The 17,695-nt window shown below is 53.1% G+C and overlaps 2 protein-coding genes across 7 annotated transcripts; one reads left to right on the forward strand and one right to left on the reverse strand.

The window, feature by feature from the left end:
* Positions 1 to 668: 668 nt before the first annotated feature.
* On the reverse strand, positions 669 to 6,639 carry RNF25 (ring finger protein 25). Of its 2 annotated transcripts, XM_031590516.2 has the most exons (10): positions 6,555 to 6,639; positions 6,404 to 6,478; positions 6,233 to 6,335; positions 6,075 to 6,142; positions 5,192 to 5,261; positions 4,989 to 5,060; positions 4,678 to 4,818; positions 4,252 to 4,341; positions 3,379 to 3,513; positions 669 to 3,247 (listed from the first exon to the last, which is right to left on the reverse strand). In XM_031590516.2, exons 1-10 carry the CDS (start codon positions 6,590 to 6,592, stop codon positions 2,522 to 2,524), a joined length of 1,518 nt encoding a protein of 505 aa, XP_031446376.1. In that variant the 5' UTR covers positions 6,593 to 6,639; the 3' UTR covers positions 669 to 2,521. The 2 variants fall into 2 exon arrangements, with proteins under 2 accessions (XP_031446376.1, XP_031446377.1); XM_031590517.2 differs by lacking the exons at positions 4,989 to 5,060; positions 5,192 to 5,261; positions 6,075 to 6,142.
* On the forward strand, positions 6,331 to 17,576 carry STK36 (serine/threonine kinase 36). Of its 5 annotated transcripts, none has more exons than XM_031590505.2 (26): positions 6,331 to 6,849; positions 7,318 to 7,458; positions 7,985 to 8,062; positions 8,422 to 8,552; positions 8,788 to 9,037; positions 9,443 to 9,536; positions 9,769 to 9,938; positions 10,143 to 10,342; positions 10,417 to 10,543; positions 10,653 to 10,796; positions 11,069 to 11,248; positions 11,466 to 11,560; positions 11,783 to 11,888; positions 12,317 to 12,458; positions 12,740 to 12,867; positions 13,544 to 13,648; positions 13,870 to 13,968; positions 14,182 to 14,276; positions 14,604 to 14,667; positions 14,856 to 14,966; positions 15,116 to 15,190; positions 15,594 to 15,765; positions 16,011 to 16,158; positions 16,259 to 16,418; positions 16,593 to 17,339; positions 17,430 to 17,576. In XM_031590505.2, exons 1-26 carry the CDS (start codon positions 6,766 to 6,768, stop codon positions 17,574 to 17,576), a joined length of 3,993 nt encoding a protein of 1,330 aa, XP_031446365.2. In that variant the 5' UTR covers positions 6,331 to 6,765. The 5 variants fall into 5 exon arrangements, with proteins under 5 accessions (XP_031446365.2, XP_031446366.2, XP_031446368.2 ...); XM_031590506.2 differs by having other exon boundaries at positions 11,469 to 11,560; XM_031590508.2 differs by lacking the exon at positions 17,430 to 17,576 and having other exon boundaries at positions 16,593 to 16,673; positions 16,754 to 16,912.
* The last annotated feature ends 119 nt before the right edge of the window (positions 17,577 to 17,695 follow it).

The raw sequence follows: 17,695 nt of genomic DNA on the forward strand, positions 1-17,695 counted from the left end.
GAACAGCCTTGTAAGGTAAAGTGCACAACATGGCTCTTTGCCCTCCAGTCCCATTGCTTTTGTATGCATGCTGACAAGTGTTGGTTTTGTTCTTCTACCTTTTATTTGTCCCACCACCCACCTGCTAGAGCCCTTCTGACCTCGATAGATGGGAGCAGCATTGCTCCAGACACTTCTCAGGGTTGCTGAGGCCTGGATCCCTGTTCTGGAGGGATCCTGGCTTGTCTCCAAGGTGCAGTTCCTGGTATGTTGAGAAGTGCTAGAAGGAGAGACTGAGCTGAAGGATCAGTCTGGTCTCTGGCACCTCAGGTCCTGCTGGGATTATCTGATTCTCTGGGAGATAATTCAGTAACCGCTTTGAGAAGGGAATATGCTTACCCTGCACTGCTGGTTTATTTCTTCTCTTTCTGTTTGTGGCAGGGCTGCTGTAGGCTTACTTTTTAAAGCTGATCAAAATCTGTGCCCCTGAAAAGGGAGCAGGGGAGGGAGTGGTGTGGTCAGTAGTGCAGCCAGGCCAGGCTGGTGTGAAGAGCAGAAATCCTTTGCTAACAGCCCTGAAAATGCAGTTCGGAGGAGAGGCCTGATCCAGCTAGATTCTGTGCTCCATCACCAGCACCACCAACCCAAGTCCCCCCCTCCACTACCACCACAAGAGCACAGGAAGCAACTTGTGTCACTTTACTTGCTTTTAATAGTGTTAATGTTACAGCCACCATCAGTGCCTTTCTGCCCAGCCTGAGCACCATTGCCAGTGTAGCCTCACAACAGCCCTGTGAGGTAGGTCAGTAACAGCACAGCCCCACCTTGGGAGTAGGGATGTAAGCAAATGCCAAGTGAGAAGCCTCAGGGCATGGTGCAGGCTCCATTTTTCCCTCACTCTAAATCTTGGACAAACTTTTAGAAAAAGGAACTGAACATCTGCTGCTTTGAAGTTTCTCAGACATAGAGCAGGGAGGGCATATCACAGCCTTGCTCTTCCCCAGAACACCCCACCATCCTCTTCAAGTCAGAGTTAAGTGCTGTCTTGACAGCCTGTACCTGCTGTTGCCAAGACTTTTCTGAATTTATGTTTGGCCCAAATTCATTTCCACACACTAGTGCAGAATTTCCTCTGCTCCAGGCTAACAGCAAGTGAGTCAGAAAGTTGAGAGCCCACCCTTAAGCCCTTCTCTGGCAAAAACAAACAAACAAACAAAAAAAACCCCTTCCTTTCTAACAAGCAGTTACTGAAGACCTTGCTCACTTTAATTTCTGTGGCTGAATTCGTATGCTCCAACCGTGACACAGTAGCTTTCCCAACAAGAAGAAAGAAAAATTTGACTTGCTGCAGGATGCCAAGGAGCTTGGCAATTGGAACATTGTGAGTTTTGATCTGTTAAAAGCACAGTGAGCAAAAGGAAGATGATAATTATCTGTGTGAGAAGAGGGGTGTGTTATGGGGTCACAAGGCACAAGCAAGTGTGAAGAAATGAGTATGGTCTAGGTGAGCCAGACATCTCACACTGACAAAGCAGGGAGCTAGCATCCTGCTATCCAGGAGACTTCCCCTGCATGTACGGAATAGGAGGGAAGGGATCAACACTTTGCTCCAAACAGCTAAGAATAGGAGTGGGAGGGCAAAGAAAACAAAAGGAACAGGCTCCAGAGAAGACCCAACAGATTAATTTAATAGCAGTGTCCCACTTCAGAAATTTGGGATTCCTGTCATGTCTCTGCAACAGGACGTGGTTTGAATCTGAAACAGCAGCAGAAGGAACTGCAAAAAAGCAGCTGAAGGACAGGGCAGAAGCTCCAGCTAAACTCAAGCTTCCATGGGGAGCAGGAGCCAGCACCAGGCCTCAGTCACTGGATAGTCCTGACTTGCTAAAGCATTGGCTTAAACTTAACTTAGCTCAGGCTAGGGCTGGGAAGAGTCATGTTATACAAAGGACTTGCCTGGCCAAGCCTATGAGTTGAGCAGCAGTCTGCACCACAGAAGAAACAAAGTCATCTCTAAGGAGCAGGGACAGCAGCTGAGAAGGTACTCAAAGAACCACCAAAGGATGAAACAAGATGAGCTGTAGGTTGCTGCCCTGGCACAGCCTCATTGCCTGGTGCCACCGTGGCTCTGCAGGGATGCTCAGTTCCAGAGAAGGTCCTGCAGAGCTTTGGCTGCTGTATCACCATGTCAAGCTAATTCCACTTGCTTCTGTAGGTATGTATGTTTCTTGGCTCACAAAAACAAACAATGGATGCATGCTGGTCCCTGGTCAAGCCCTCCTCTGCCCCCTGCATCCTTCAGGACCAAGGCTGCCGTGACCTGACAGAAGTCAGCTTCTCCAGTGGTGGTGACAGCCAGTTGCTCACACCAGACAGCCTGATGTTTCACTCTACATGAACCGTGGAGAGTTCACCTGTCCCAAGCTGTGCCAACTGCTCCTCTCTCCTAAGTTGCATGGTGACTCCTTGCTATTTCTCTACCACAGTCTTTGCCATTCTTGTTATTAACAGCCTCTCCCAGCCCAGCCCCTTACCCCTCCTGCTAGGAACTGCTCTCCTTCTCCACAAAATGGGCTTCTCGATGTCCACTGGGCCTGAACACCCCTCGCCCTCTTGGTGCTCTGTGGTAGGAGCCACGACCCTGCACTCTGGACCTTTCCCACCTCCCGCAATCCCAGGGCCTATGGTGGCCTTGCCAGCCAGGAGCTGCTCTGTGCTCGCTGCGGTTGAACACCAGGTTCTCCTTCTCCCTGCTTTGGGCTTCAGCACCTTGCTCCGGGGTCCATCTTTCCATGTTATGGTGTTCCTCTTTCAAGTCCACTGCGCCCACTACTGGTGAAGGATCTTCAGGGAACAGCTCCTTTCTTTCAACCAACGCAGCTGCCTTGCTTCTGCTGTGAGGCTTTGGAAATTCCTGACAGTGCCTCCCACCAGGTCTTCTCTCTGGTCTCTGACCAAAGCCTCTGGGCACCCTGGAGCCATGGGACAGATGACAGGCTTCCCCTGCCGCTTCCTGAGAGCTGCTGCAGGACTGCCTGCCCTGGCCTCTTGGGCCTGGCCTCTCCCCTCTGTGCCTCTCCCTCTTGCTCTGGGGTTCCTTGGGCACAGTAAGCCTCTCTGGCTGCCCAGGCTCTGCCCTGCTCTCTGGAGCCCTGGCTGGCTCCAGAGCTGAGGCCTGGCAGGGTGCCTGAGGTGCATCCACATCACTAGCACTCACCAGCAGCTCAGAGGAAGCAGCTGCCTGGCCTGGATCAACAGTAGCTGGAGGCTGAAAGAAAGAAGCCAATGGTTAAGAAAGGGACAGGACAGTCCCAAAGCGGATGACAGTGTTTGGCCCTCAAGTCCAGGGACCTCCTTGCTGGTGTAGAGCTCAGCAGCTCTCTGCCCCCAGTGCCATACCGCCTGGAGGCTGATGAAGTAACGGTTCTTCTCTGCTTCGGGGTCAATGATGCCCCCTTTCTCTTGCTGTTTCTTGAAAATTAAGCGCAGTTCTTCTTGGTGCTGCAGCATCTTGGCATCTGGCCTGTATGGCTCCTGAGTGGCAGACAGCAAGAGGGGTTAAGGGCTCTATCTATATGGGCAGTCAGTTAGCAACGTCATGAGCAACTCCCCAAACCCTCATTTCATCACACAGCACCCAAGCAAACTGTCTGTTTGCAACATTTGACCCACTGAGCCTACAGATTCACGTGTAATTCCCTGTCTCTGTATAGGTACATGTCACTGCAGACCCACTATTCCCTACATTGCCTGCCTGAGCAAGATGCAGAGCAATTAAAAATCAAGAACCCCAGAACTCACCACATAAGCTGGAGTCACTCACCTGAAACTGGTAACATCTCAGTGGGTACAGAGACATATTTAAGGAAAGCTATAGTTATTTTCTTAGAGCAGACAGAACATAGACGTTCCATTCAGGCACTCTACCTGATGGCAGAAGTCTCTCTCTCCCTACCACATCTGCTTGCTCTGGAAAGCAAGCCAACAACACTACATGTCCTCACTGCCTCCCAATGCAACAGCTATATATCTTTTGCTTTCCTCTGCCTATCACGTTTGAAGGTGGGTGCCTTTTTTATGGCAGAAGGGCTCCAATGGTCCCCTCTGAATAGAGCACAAGATGGAATTTGGACATTTGTGTGTTTTCCTAGAGTACTGGGCAGAGGATGTTAATCAGCTCCAGCTGGCACTACTTGTTCATGTGTTAAAATGTCCCATTTGAAGCTACCCAGAGAGGGGGCACAGCGAGGCAGATGAATCCCCATCTCTTACCAGTGGGTGCTGTGGTGGTGGTGCTGCCTTCAGGGCACAGAGGTCATAAACCAAGGTTTCCCGGCAGACAGGGCACTGCACACCGACGTTCTGCAGGGAGGTGAGAGGTGAAACCCTAGGCAGCAACCCAGCCCACGCACATCCAGAGAATCCCCAGGCTGGAAGTGAAACAAACAGGGCAGCCTTCAACTAATCACAAGCACTTTTTTGCTAAGGCAGGGAAGTCCAGGGAGATTCCAGTTTGTAATTATGGTTGGAAAGGGCTCCTGGAACTCACTTGGTCCAATCTTCACTGAGTCTCTCAGCACAGGCACAATGCTAACCATGCTGCACATGGCTGCTGAGTCAGGATGGCCTTTGTTCCACATCCCACAGGGAGTGACAGAGAACTCGTGAGGGCCTGTGCAGGGGATCAAAGCCCAATACCTGTTTGGGGGAAGGTGCCAGGTGCTGTTCTCTCTCCTCCTGTTGCATGAGAATCTCCTCCTCCATGTGCTGGGCATAGCGGGCCAGGCAGTGGGAGTGGAAGTAGTGGTAGCACTGGGTCTTTGTGAAGGCTTCCCTTTCCTGTGGATGAGAAAGGCATTTAAAGGGTGCTCCCAGCACCTAGCTGAGGTGGGTTTTCACTCCCATGTCAGCAGGAATGTTATTGATGGCAGAAACACATAGCTTCTTCCACTGGGCTTCATCTGACTCACTTCTCAGCCAGCTTGAATGGCTTGAATACACATTCCTACCTGGAATCCATAGAGGCAGATCACACACTGGCCATGAGGAATATTGTTGTCAGTGAGAATCTCCTTCCCCTTCTGTCAAAGCAGAAAAGCAAGCATTTTTCTCACTGGCCTCCACATAGGGCCAGACTCAGGGCTCTCCCACCTCAAAGGGAGTCAAAGAACGATGTGTGTATCTGCCTGCCTCCCTTCTCCCCAGCTCTCACCTCAATCAGCTCATACAGCACCTCTGTCCCCAGCCTGGCTTCAGCAACATTTCTGAGGGTCTGCAAAATCCTGCAGCAAAGCAGCACAAATACTTAACACAAACTTTGCCACACCTTTTCACTCTTCCACATGCCTGCCACCCCACCATAATAACAAGAGAAATAAAAAGAACATCATCCACCAGGGTTTGCCTACAGTGTGGGATGGGCACAAATGCAAGCGCATATTCCCATGCTGTCCCCAACTCCTTGTGAACAAGTGTGCAGGAAATGGTTGTCCTCAGAGGAATTGCGAGAGTGAGTTTGCAAACTGCTTCAATTTGAGCTCACCCAGTACTGTTCAGCTTTAGCAAATCTAAGGCTTTGTTGATCCAGTGGGAGCAACTTTAATGCTGTGCTGCTGACTGGTATCTGGATCTCTGCTGCACCAAGGACAGGAGCACACAGGCAGCAGCAGGCTGCCTGAACACTGCAACTCAGTTCAGTCTTGTCTCTGTCAGAGCTGGACCAACATCTCTGAAGGCCTGGGAGACTTCAGTTACGTTTCAGGTGGACCACAAGGGAACAAACCATTCCTCAGTGTCAAACTCAGCATCAGGGCTGACATAAGATTTAACTCAAGGTGAATTGAGAGCTGTATGTATGCATTAAGAGAACAGAGGACCATACAGGCATTCAGAGAAGGCTCTAAGCGCTGTTAACACCACCACTCCCCTCTCACAGAATCATAGAATTGTCAGGGTTGGAAGGGATCTCAAGGATCATGAATCTCCAACCCCCCTGCCACATGCAGGGCCACCAACCTTCCCACCTAATGCTAGACCAGGTTGCACAGGGCCCCGTCTAATCTGGCCTTGAACACCTCCAGGGACGGGGCACTCACTTTTGGATTTGCTCATCTGACAGCCCCCGCGGGTTGCTGATGGAGATGTCTGGAGCCTCGTTGGGATACTAGAAAACAAAACAAACCAACAAAACCCAAAACGCACCGAGGGAAGCAGAGATAGGGGGCCGCAAGGCCCAGCTGGGATGGGAGCCTACCTGGGGGGGCACGGCGAGCACCAGCGTGCAGCGCACGAACTGCGAGTCCTGGTCCTGGGCCGTGGCGGGGTGCAGGGTGATGCTCACCTCCCAGGGCTCGGACCTGCGGGCGGGCAGAGGTAAGGCGCGGCCGAGGAGCGGGGCCCGGGGGCCGCAGGGCCCGGCACGTACCTCGCGCGGCCCCGCACCACCCGCAGTTCTTCCAGGTAGATGGACTCCAGCACCTCCACCTCGGCCGGCAGCGCCCTGCGAAGCACGAGCGGTCAGGCGGCCCCAGACGCCGGCCCCGGAGAAGGGCGGGGCGGGGACGGGCTGCCATTACCAGTCCGCCGCCTCCACCTCCTCGCCGGCCGCCGCCATCTTGCCTCCCGGCCCGGAAGCGGAAGCGCGGCGGCCTCGGCTGTCGCTAGGCGACGCGGCGGCGCGGCCTAACGCGGCGGGCTCGAGCTCGGGCCGGGTTTTACTGCGGCCCCGCGGCCTTAAGTCGTCGGTCCGTCGTCCGGGGAGCCTCGGCCCGACCTCGGAGCCCCGCCATGGAGAGGTACCACGTGCTGGAGGTGATCGGAGAAGGCTCCTTCGGACGAGTGTACAAAGGGCGGCGGAGGTGCAGCGCCCAGGTGAGGAGTGAGGCGGGTACTGGGAGGGACGTCTGTAAAGAGCCTGGCTCCGTCTTCTTAGAAGCCTCCTACTGCCGGCCGTAGGGTTGTTGTTCAGCTTATCTCCAGGTTGATGAAGCTCGTATCCCCCAGTTTCAGCTCGTATGCCACGTGCATCAGCCACCTTGCCATCCTAGTGATCCTCAGCTAGGACCGTTCCTGTTTGTCAGTGTGCTTCTGGGCCAAAAACTGGCCGCTGTAGCCTAACAAGCCCCAAGTAAAGGGCGAGAATCGCTTCCTTCAGGCAACTGCCTGCAGTCCTGTTAATACAGCTCAGGGGCTGCTTGTACTCCTTGCTGCCCTAGCTTCAAGGGGCCCTATGAACATGTCTCAGTCTGTGTGTTCACCTAGGAAATACTTGGGTTAAATACAGTTCCTGCCAGGGTGGGTGGGACCCTGCTCTGATCCCAGCTTTGCCTGCTTTGGAAGGTGGTGGCTCTGAAATTCATCCCCAAGGTGGGGCGATCTGAAAAGGAGCTGAAGAACCTGCAGCGGGAAATTGAGATTATGAGAGGCCTCCATCATCCTAATATCATCCAAATGCTCGACAGCTTTGAGACTGACAAAGAGGTAAAGGGGCCTGCATGGGGCAGGTACTTTGGCTTGGTTGGGCAGGGGGTATGGGCTGGTATGGTATCACCTGCTGTCATCTCTGTCTCAGGAGATGCTGATTACAGCCTTCCAGGGCTCTAGCAGCATTTATAGCCAGCCAGGTTTGTTCAGTACTCAGCTGTATCTCCACTCTTGTTGAGTGCTGCAGATCTGCCTCCAGCCTATTCTTCTCCCTCACGTGGCCTAATTGGAGTTTCCTGCTCTCTGGATATGGAGAGACCTTATGAGGGAATTGTCTTAGGACTGGAACTCAGCCTGCTGGTTGGTCAAGTGTTAACCAGTGGCCTCCAGTAATTGGGCAGTAGATCAAAAATATGCTCAAGGGAGTATTTCTACCACAGGGCTCTGAAATACCATAATATGCTTGTCCTGTTCCTTTACACTTCCCTGACTACTGTGTCTTCCAGATAAGTAAAGCTACAGAGGTTCGGTAGGGATGCGTCTGGGGGTGTGCTTAATGCCTCCACACTGCTCCTTCCTCCAGGTGGTGGTGGTGACTGACTATGCAGAGGGGGAGCTATTCCAGATCCTGGAGGATGATGGGAGTTTGCCCGAGGACCAGGTGACTGGCTACACAGGCTTTGCTACAGGATGGAGGGAACAGGATTTTTTAGCAGGCGGGGGGTCTGTTGTGGGCCTGGAGATATCAAGGGGATGAAGGTGTCTCTGAGGCTTTGGCTGGCAGAGTTTCTGAAGGGGATGAAAAGGCAGCCAGATTGCAGGCAGTGGGTCACAGTGATTCCCCCTGGGGATCTCCCTGTTCCTTCTACAAGAGCCACAACATATGGCTACTGCCTCGGCCTTTGGTTCACTCCTCTGTCAGAGAGGAGCTGATGGCCCAAGGGTGGGGCAGGACCCTGCCCCAAACAGGGCAAAGGCAAGAGTTGGGGTACTGGAACGAAGCTCTCGTGTTTCTGGCAGGTCCAGACCATTGCTGCCCAGCTGGTCTCTGCTCTCTATTACCTGCACTCCCACCGCATCTTGCACCGTGACATGAAACCCCAGAACATCCTCCTGGGCAAAGACGGCGTCATCAAGCTCTGTGACTTTGGGTGTGTGAGGGTGACCTGCTAAGGAGGATGTGTAGGCTTGGGGCATCCAAGGAATGACCTGGAGCTGTAGAGTAGAAGGGGAAGTGTGGAAGGGGATTTGCATTCTGCACATATTCAGGGATTAGCAGGGGTGGGGAATTTGAGACTCCAGAGGGGACAGGATATTGATGACTTGTGGGGTCTCCTTAGGAGCTGCTCCTGAATGAAATGGCCACCTGTGTTTTGCTCTGAGCAGGTTTGCACGTGCTATGAGCATCCACACCATGGTGCTGACTTCCATCAAGGGCACTCCGTTATACATGTCCCCGGAGTTGGTGGAGGAGCGGCCGTATGACCACACAGCAGACCTGTGGTCTGTGGGCTGCATTCTGTATGAGCTGTTCATGGGCACACCTCCCTTCTATACCAGCAGCATCTTCCAGCTTGTCAGCCTCATTGTCAAGGACCCTGTCAAATGGCCTAAGGCCATAAGCCCAGCCTTCAAGGTAAGGAACAAAGCCCTGTCTGTGGTGTAGGACCCATTGTTGCAATAGCAGTTTTGGCTTTGTGTGCTGCTCTGATTGGCTATGCTTAGGTTTTCTCTCCCCCAACATGGATTTCAGAACACAGTGAAGGGATGAGGTCTCGGCCTCCTTGGGGGGAAGCCCTTATCACTGCTATCCCTAGATAAATTGGGAAGCTGAGGCAGAGAAGAGAGGAATGATTTACTGCGCTAAGAAGGGAAGTGTCTTCTCACTGCCTGTCTGCCATTAACACCAGACATGCTGTTTCTCAGGGCGAGACAAAAAAACCCAGGCTTCCTGAGTGTTCTTTCTGAGGGAGACTGGTGGGAGCGCTGTATTCATTTTTGCATGTGTGGTGTCTGACGTTGGCACTATGCTGCCTTATAGAGCTTCCTGCAGGGGCTGCTAATGAAGGATCCCCGCCAGCGCCTGTCATGGCCAGAACTGCTCTCCCACCCCTTTGTTGCTGGACGGGTTACTGGTGAGTACCAAATCATTTCCCCTTCTTACTGCCTGGAGTCTGGGAGCACCACCCTATCATTCTTTTTTTTTCTACCCTGGTTTTTGCTTCCTTCCTCTCAGCTTCCACCAACCCCTAGCTCCTGTCCCTGGGGTTGCTCTGGGTCCCCCAGGATTCTCCTGGGATTGCAGAGCTGGTTGCTCTCCCTGCATCTCAAGAAAGAGCTGCTGAAATTCTGCTCCTGCCTTCTCAGTGATTGATGACTCAGAAGAGCATGGGATCTCAAACCCCTTCACCACCAAGCTGTCACCAGAGCTACAGGCCCTGAAGGAGCAGCAAGCCCATTCCCTGGCCCCTAGGAGTGGCCAGTCCAGGATCCTGAGAAAGGCTCGGCAGAAGATGGCTGAGGAGGCACAGAAAAAGGTGGAGAAAAGTGTGGGATTCTCTGGACTGCACCCCATGGTTATGTCAAAGGAGGGGCTCTTAAATGGGACCGAGGGGAAAGACAGAAGGAAGGTGGGCCAGGCTGGTGTAATGGCCACATACAAGGCAGGATTTGGGGATCATTGCTGTGGTGGGGCTCTTCTCACTGAGTCTCCCTGACCAAACTTCTCTGCCATCTCCCAGGGGCAACTGAAGGCAAACATTACATCTATGAAGGACTCTGGCAAAGGACACACCAGACATAAACCCAGAGCAGCTTTTGAAAAGGCAGCCCTTGAGGAGGAGGAGCTACTAGCATCCTTCAAAGAGAAGAACTCAGGTGTCCTGCAAGGAAAGAACAGCATGGCAGACTGGCAACTGGAGGAGCCTCCTCCAAGCCCACGGTGAGGGAAGGCTGGGACTGGGAAAAAGAGAGGAAAGTGGGGTAGCTCATTGACTGGGCTGTTTCCTTGCCTAGGGAGCACAGCATCACACAAGATTATGAGCGGGAGTTTCCCCAGCCAGAAGCACCTCTGCAGCTTGGTGTTGGCAGAGCAGAGCTCCAAGGCAGAAAAAGCATCGAGGCTGTGGACCTGAAGAGCGAGGTTAGATGATGTCCTGCGATAAGGACATCAGGGCCCAGTTCCTAGGGCTTGGTACTTAGACTCTGGGATAGGCAGAATCTGTGGCACCAACTCTCTCTTCCATGGTCAGGAGCTGGAGAGTGATGAGGAGTGGCAACATCTGATCGAGGCCACAGAGCCCTTGGCCATGCAGCTGAGCACGCCTCTGAGCCTCTTGAGGGACCCAGCCTTCCGGCACCGTGTCCAAGCCCGGCTTGAAGAATCTGCTCAGCAAGTGAGTGATGGCTGGTCCAGCTGACTGAGACTGGGGACATGGATGCTGCCTTCTTTCCTGGGATTGGGTAGGGAGCATTGGGAGATCCCCTGCTTCAGCTAGCAAGGAGTTCTGCTGCTTCCCCAGGCATCAGAGCTGCCTCACACACTTAGCTTGTCATCTCCTCCACTATTGTCCCTTGCTTCTCCACTGTCCTTGGGGGGCAGCCATGTGACTGATGGAGAGGCCATAAGTGCTGCTGATCATGAGTCCTTCTGGCTTCTTGCTGCCAGGTGCTGGAAGGGATGCTTGAGGGAGCGTCCCATCTCCGTCCCATACTTCGTGTTGTGGGAAATCTTCTGGCTACCCACTGTGACTCTGAGCTGCTGAACCTCTTTTGCCGAGAGCTGAATGTGCCACTGTCCCTGCTGCATCTGGCCAAGCAGATGCTGGAAAGTGGCAGTACAAAGCAGGTGGGTGTAGAACCCCAGGCAGATTGTGGCTCCCTCAGTCCTGCAGTGTGCCTGTGCTATCACAGGTCTCTATGTCCTGCCGGAGCTGGTTCACAGGACCAGTGTCTCTTCCAGGCCCTGTTTAGAAGGGGGAAGATCTTGGCAAGGAAGGATCCTGCTGCAGTGGTGTCAGGCTGGCAGGCAATTGCCACTTCATGTTTCTTTCTGCTTCCTGCAGCAGCCCTGGTGTATCACAGTGCTGACAGACCTCATCATGGTGACCACAATTTACTTCAGCAGTGAATGCAGCCTGGAGGAGAGTGGGCAGGACAGGTAGGGGCAGGGCAAGTGGGGCAACATGGTACACTCTGAGGTCTTTTGTGGCCACAGTAGAGAAGTAGGAAGGAAGGAGAAACTGTCATGTGGGGAAAGGCACAGCTGATGAGTTCAGTTGTGCTACTTTGCAGCCAGGGCTGTAAGGACGTGACCAGATCCTGTCTTTATAGCCAGTGACTAGGTTTATCTGTTCTCTTTTGTACTTGCTGCCTTCCCAAGCCTACAGACCTTCCAGGACAGTGCCAACCACTTCCTTGCCCTGCTGCCAGATCTGCTGGCTGAGCCAGCTGACAGTGAGATGAGACTGTGCCAGCAAAGCCTCCGGGTAAGAATGTCCCAGTCTCCCTGTTCCCCACTCTGTCCTCCCCTGACCAAAGCTGTGGGCTTCAGTGCATGCATTAGTGGGGAGAGCTGCCTGCTCTGAGCTATGTGGCCTGATGCATTCTTGTCAGGGCCACTATTGTATTTAATTTTTTGGGGGAGTTGAGGGGTGGATCATATGCAGAAAGAATCTCTCTGAGGGACACCTTCCTTGGCTGTACCTCCATGCGTACCCTTCTCTCAGCCAGCATGTGGCTCCTATGCAATAACAGTGGGACTTGAGTGGCTGGAGAGGAGACATTGGTCCCTGAAGCTCAAGCACAAGTGTTCTTCTCCCATCTCTGCTGTTCCTCCCTAGTTTCCTCTATGATTGTTTGTCTCTACCTTCCCACTTTCTATCTGCAGTAATAGCAACCTCTGTGTCTCCCTCAGTGCTTTATCCTGCTCTGTGAGAGCCTGGATGCGATGTGCCCCTCTATCTCTGCCCCCTTCTATGCCAGCCTGCGAGAGGAAAATGAGCCCCTGCTGAACAGACTCCTTCAGGAATTGATCTCTGAGCAACTTGCTCTTCAAGGTAGCTCTAATGGCAGCTTACCACTTACTCACAGGGCTTCCTGGCAGGCTTTCCTTCTCTTTCAAGCCCTTGAGCTCTATCAGAGCACTAACTGCTGTTGCCAGGAGAAGGTGGCTGAGCTTATTTGCCCAAATCCCTCAAACATCTGCCACCTGTGGCTCTCCTGTTCTCTCCCTCAATTGCAGATCTTACCCAAACATCTCTTGGCCTTCAGCTCCATCCTGCTGTTACTAAGCACCCCTCATGCTTAGGATGTGTCTCTTGAGCTCTGTCCTTTCCAGGTGCAGCAATGGAGGCCAAGTCAGCCCATGACCAGAGACAATGCGTGGCAGACCTTTCTACAGCTGCACTGGCAGCTGCCTGCAGCATCCCTCTGGCACGGAACAGCTGTCGGGAAGCCAAGCAGCAGGTCAGGCCACTTCTCTTTGTAGGGAGCAACAGCCCTCTCCAGGAGAATCTCTTTTTCAGCAGTAGAGTGTAGGGCTGGGATGCTCCGAGTTTGCTGGCAGAGGGGCTGTAATTTGCAGGCTGCTCTTCCTGATCTAAGAGCTGAGCCTCAGGAGTCTAAGAACTGGGGTTAGGAACATGGGGGAGGGGAAACTCTGGCTTCAGCCCTTAATGATTCCTGTCTGCCTGAAATTAGCCATTAAGTAAATGAGTCTAAGGATTCCTGAGTCAATTAAAAGACTCACACTTAATGTCTGACATAGGGAAGGGCTAAATAAAAGATTAGGTTAATAGAGAAATGCAAAGGATTCTTGTAAGTTTTTGATATGAACTGTAAAAAATCTGAAATCAAACTGAATAGGAGGGAAAACAAGAATACACATTTATGTTTGATAATTGAGTTCAACTCTAAGTCAACATGGAAAGAAGTGGAGCAAGAATCTTACCTTACTCATGTCAGCTCAGGGACTGTGCATCAGGGCAGTGCTGGGTCATGATGGATGAGCGTGCCTGCTTGAAAGCAGGCACTGCTGTGTAGGAAGCAATGCCTTCTTCTATTAACCTGTTGCTAGTATGGAACTTCTTAGTCTGTGCAATGCTTCAGGTGCCTGAAGTATATAACAGGCTGATTTTTATAGGTTGCTCAGGAGATAGCTGGAAAGCTTATGGATGGAGAGTGCCAGCAGCTTGGAAAATTGCTGGAGAAGCTGGAGAACCCAAATTGCTCCTTGAATGTTCTCAAGGTAATGACCTCATCCATTTATCTGGCTGTTCCCAAAGGTGTCCAGTCTCCTGGCCTAGGATTAAGAACTTGGGGAAGTGGGAGCTGGAGGTTCAGCACTTAATAACTCTGGTCTCCTTGAGTAATTGAGTTCACAGTAGCCATGGAGTGTGACTAGGATGGGCCTGATCACTGTGTCTCTGTCATCTGGGCAGCTGTACAGCTTTCCCTTCTGTCTTGCAGATCCTCTATGCTGGCTGCTATGCCAGCCCGAGTCTGTGCCAGCACCTGGGTAGGAATCAGCAAGTATGGGATTTCCTCATGCAGCTCTCAAAGGGCAAGGTAGAACTTCACTGCGGCCCTTGTGATTGGGTAGGAGTGCATGACCCATTTCTTTGGGTGCTGCTTACACCAGGTTGGGTGTTGTGGAAAGAAAAGTGTGTGATGGAGCTCAGTCTGCAGAGCGCAGTTGTTGTCTACCTTCCAGGTCTCAGAAGCATTCCCTCCTCCCCTCCCAGTCTTGCTGTTCCCCTGTGACTCCTGCTCCCTTGGCAGGTCCCCATGGCGGAGTTGACTCAGAGGGTGGCCTGTGAGGCCTCCCTATACCTGCTGACCCTGCTTACCCTGCAGCCCCAGGCCTCTCCTTCCAGGTAAGCACCAGCTTTTATCTGTGGGTAAAGTAGAGCATTCCCTGTCCTGTACAAGTCTCTGCCCTACACCTTACTCAGAGCTAGGCTTCTGGTCCTGCTGATCCCTCTGATCCTGATGCGTAGATGGATGCGGGGGATGCACTAGGGACCCAGAATGGGCAATGAAGCTCTGTGAATGAGGAATCATTTGCCCTCCTGCAAAGTGGCTTCTTCCCATCCTTGGGAGTATTTGAATGCCGCTGCTCAGTTGGATGTAGAGGCTTGGAAATACAGTACTGTGAGGAGGGCTTAGCTGCCAGTGTCTCTCCTCTGATTCCTGTGTTTCAGGCTTGAGGAGGTGGTTACCCTGGCCCTGGATCTGCTCACTCAGTCTCCTGTCATATCTGTTGTGGTAGGTCTGTCCATTCTGCCACAGGTACCACAAGGAATCCTGCAGAGCCCCACATCCCATTTGGGTTTTACTGTTGCTTCCTCAGGGTGGGATGGGATAGGTGCAGCTGATCTGTCCTTGCCCTGGTCTAATGGATTAAGAGTGGATAGGCAAGTCCTAAAGGTGCTGAACTCTGTTTCTTCTCACAGGGTGCTGCAGCATTCCTCCTGACACAGCTTGATCAGCGTGGGGTGCCTGTTGCACTTGGGGGAAAAGAAATCTTACCAGCAATGACAAGCGCACTGATGGAGCCTGCTGAGGTATGGAATAGGGCCTGAGGAGCAGGGGGGCCTTGCTGTCACCCCAGTACAAAGGTTTGCAGGCAAAGATGGACTAAGAAAGGTATGGGGTCTGGTGTGCTTCCCTCAGAGCAGTGCTCAGATCCAGCCTGTCCCACATTCTTTTACAGCTGCATTTCTCCCTGCCTATGGGTGCTGGTCTCTATGATGGGATCATTTTCCTCCTATTAAAGCTGCTTGCACAGGTACCAGCCTTCCTTTCACCCTTTGCCTGAGCTGGGTGTGGGGATGCAGAGGCCAGAGTGTGGATTGATGGTGAAGGATGGGGGGAAAAAAAGGAAATTGTAGAGCTTTAGCTGAACTGTGCAACCCCATGAAAGTCACCTTTCATGTTTGTGGAGCTCAGGAGGGTTAATGGGAGGCTGATAGGCAGAGAGGAGTGATTCATGGATATATCAGAGTGGGAGAGAACAGAAATGCCCTGAGACTGGTGCTATCAGCAGGGGCAGGAGGGCTGCTAGGTTCCCTCTTTACTCTTTGGACCATCCAGCCCTGGCTTCCCTGGGACCATGGGGCTGGTAGAATCATGAACTGGAGCCCTGGAGAACAGTCTGTAAGCCTGTTAACACTTTTTTTCCCCATACGTAGGAGGATGTGGCTGTGGAACAGAGCTTTGCTGCCTCAGAGTTGTGGAGCATGGTGTGGTATTGTGTTCCTGCAGTGCTTTGCATGGGTGGCAGTGGAGCAGCACTGGAGGGAAACAGCCCAGAGGCAGGGGCCCCTGTGGCAGAGCCAGACTGGAGCCTTCTCTCCCCTCAGGGTAGGAGCTGTGGGTGAAAAAGGCATCTGTCCTGTACCCTACTCCACATCCTGCTCTCAGGCTTGTTCACATCTCTGTCCCTATCATCAACTGATCCCTAGGGCCAGAGGGTTCAGGGATTGTTCTTGAGGATTGTTGACCTTCTCCAGAAAGTGAGGGCTCTATGCAGCACAGGCAAACAGAAGAGAGGAGACTTTTTCAGTCTTCCCTCCCTTTGCCTCTCTGCCATGCTGTTCCTCCTGCAGGCACACTGCTTTTCTTAAGCCTGGCCCTCTTCATTTTCACTCATGAGACCCACCGGTGCCTGCCTCAGCTCACCCAGTCCCATGGTGTCCTCATGGTGATGCTGAAGACACTGCTCTCTCCTCGCTTCCTGGCGTGTCTGGCACAGACGTGAGTTGGGAAGGCTGAAGTGAGCAGTGCTCAACAGCTAATTTTTTATTTTTCCCCCCCTCATCATCTCTGTATTAAGCCCAGTCTCTAACAAATTCAGGCAAGCAAGGGAGAATGGAGAGGCTGAGCTCATCCCAGCTGTAGTGATGCAGGCCTGCCAGCTTCTCTGTTTTCCTTTTGCCCTGGATGTGGATGAAGACACCATAGCATTAGTCATCGAGGCAGTGAGAGACTCCCAGATTCCTCCCCAGCTACTGCAGGTACCCTTCTACCCCCCACATTTATCTTCCCCTCCTTCCTGGAGACAATTCCCCACATCACAGCCCATGCTGGCACTGCTGTTTTGTGCCCAGGTGGGGACAACACTTGAGTGCCATACAGCCCTCAGTGCAAGAATGATGCCCTCAGCACTACTGTGTCTCCTTTCTCCTTAGGTCTGCTGTCACCATCTGCCTTTCTCAGACACTGAGCTCCCCATGAGCCTCTTATGCCGCCTTGTTGTCTCCGATGAGCAGGTCACAGACCAAATAGCAAGGGAGGCTGCTGCCTCAGAGCACATCATTGCCTACTTGAGTATTGTCTTGTTTTCAGGCAGCCTCACGCTCACAACTGACCTCCTGTCTCTCTTGACTCATGTGGCTCGGACCTGTCCGGAGCACCTGCCCTTCCTCCAGAGGATTTTAGGGGGTTCAGATATGACCTACCAGGCACTGACTCACCTACTCCGCCACCAGGAACACCCCATACGGGCCAAAACCTGCAATTTGCTGGGCAACCTGCTCCGACACAGCCATGGCTTTCCCCAGGTGCTGCAGAACCAGCTTGACTTACTGGAGGGCCTGCTGGTGTGCCTGGCTGATGAGGATGAGGCTGTGCGCAAGGCAGCCAGCTTTGCAGTGGGTAATGCTGCTTATCATGAATCCTCCCCATCCGGGACTCTGGGCAAGGCTGTGCCCAGGCTGACGCAGCTGCTGAGCGATCGGCAGGCCAAGACACGCTGCAATGCAGCCTCAGCCCTTGGCAATTTGGGCCGGCGCTCGGCAGAGCTCGGGGAGTTGCTCATCGAGAGCGGGACCCCCCGCATCCTTCTGGAGGTGGCCTGCCGGGATCCCCAGGCCAGTGTGCGGGAGGGAGCACTAATGGCTCTGTGCGCTGTCAGCCAGCACCCTGGTATACAGCAGGTATCAGCCCTCACCCCTCTTGTGAAACAGCTGGTGGCATTGAGGGGATGGTGCAGGGCTGACTGCTGATTGCTGTGCCTCTGTCCACAGGTGTTGCTTTCCCTCAGGGCCAGTGACCAGCTGGCTGCGCTAGCCGGCAGTGACTCCTGGCCCACGGCTGGGGGCAGCCCCCGGCCTTCATCTGCACGCCACTGCCAGAAGATCATCCGCCTCCTCACACCCCTGCAGAGCACCTGAGGGAGCTCAGTGAGTCCGTGCAAGCTACGTGTGCCTGCCTCGTGCTCTGCGCTGGTGAAAAGGGCTGAAGCCAGCAGTTGCCCCGATGCTGGGGTGGGAGAAACGCTCCTTCTGACCCC

Source organism: Phasianus colchicus, chromosome 7 (genome assembly GCF_987193195.1).
Source record: "Phasianus colchicus chromosome 7, bPhaCol1.hap1.1, whole genome shotgun sequence".
Lineage (NCBI taxonomy): Eukaryota > Metazoa > Chordata > Aves > Galliformes > Phasianidae > Phasianus > Phasianus colchicus.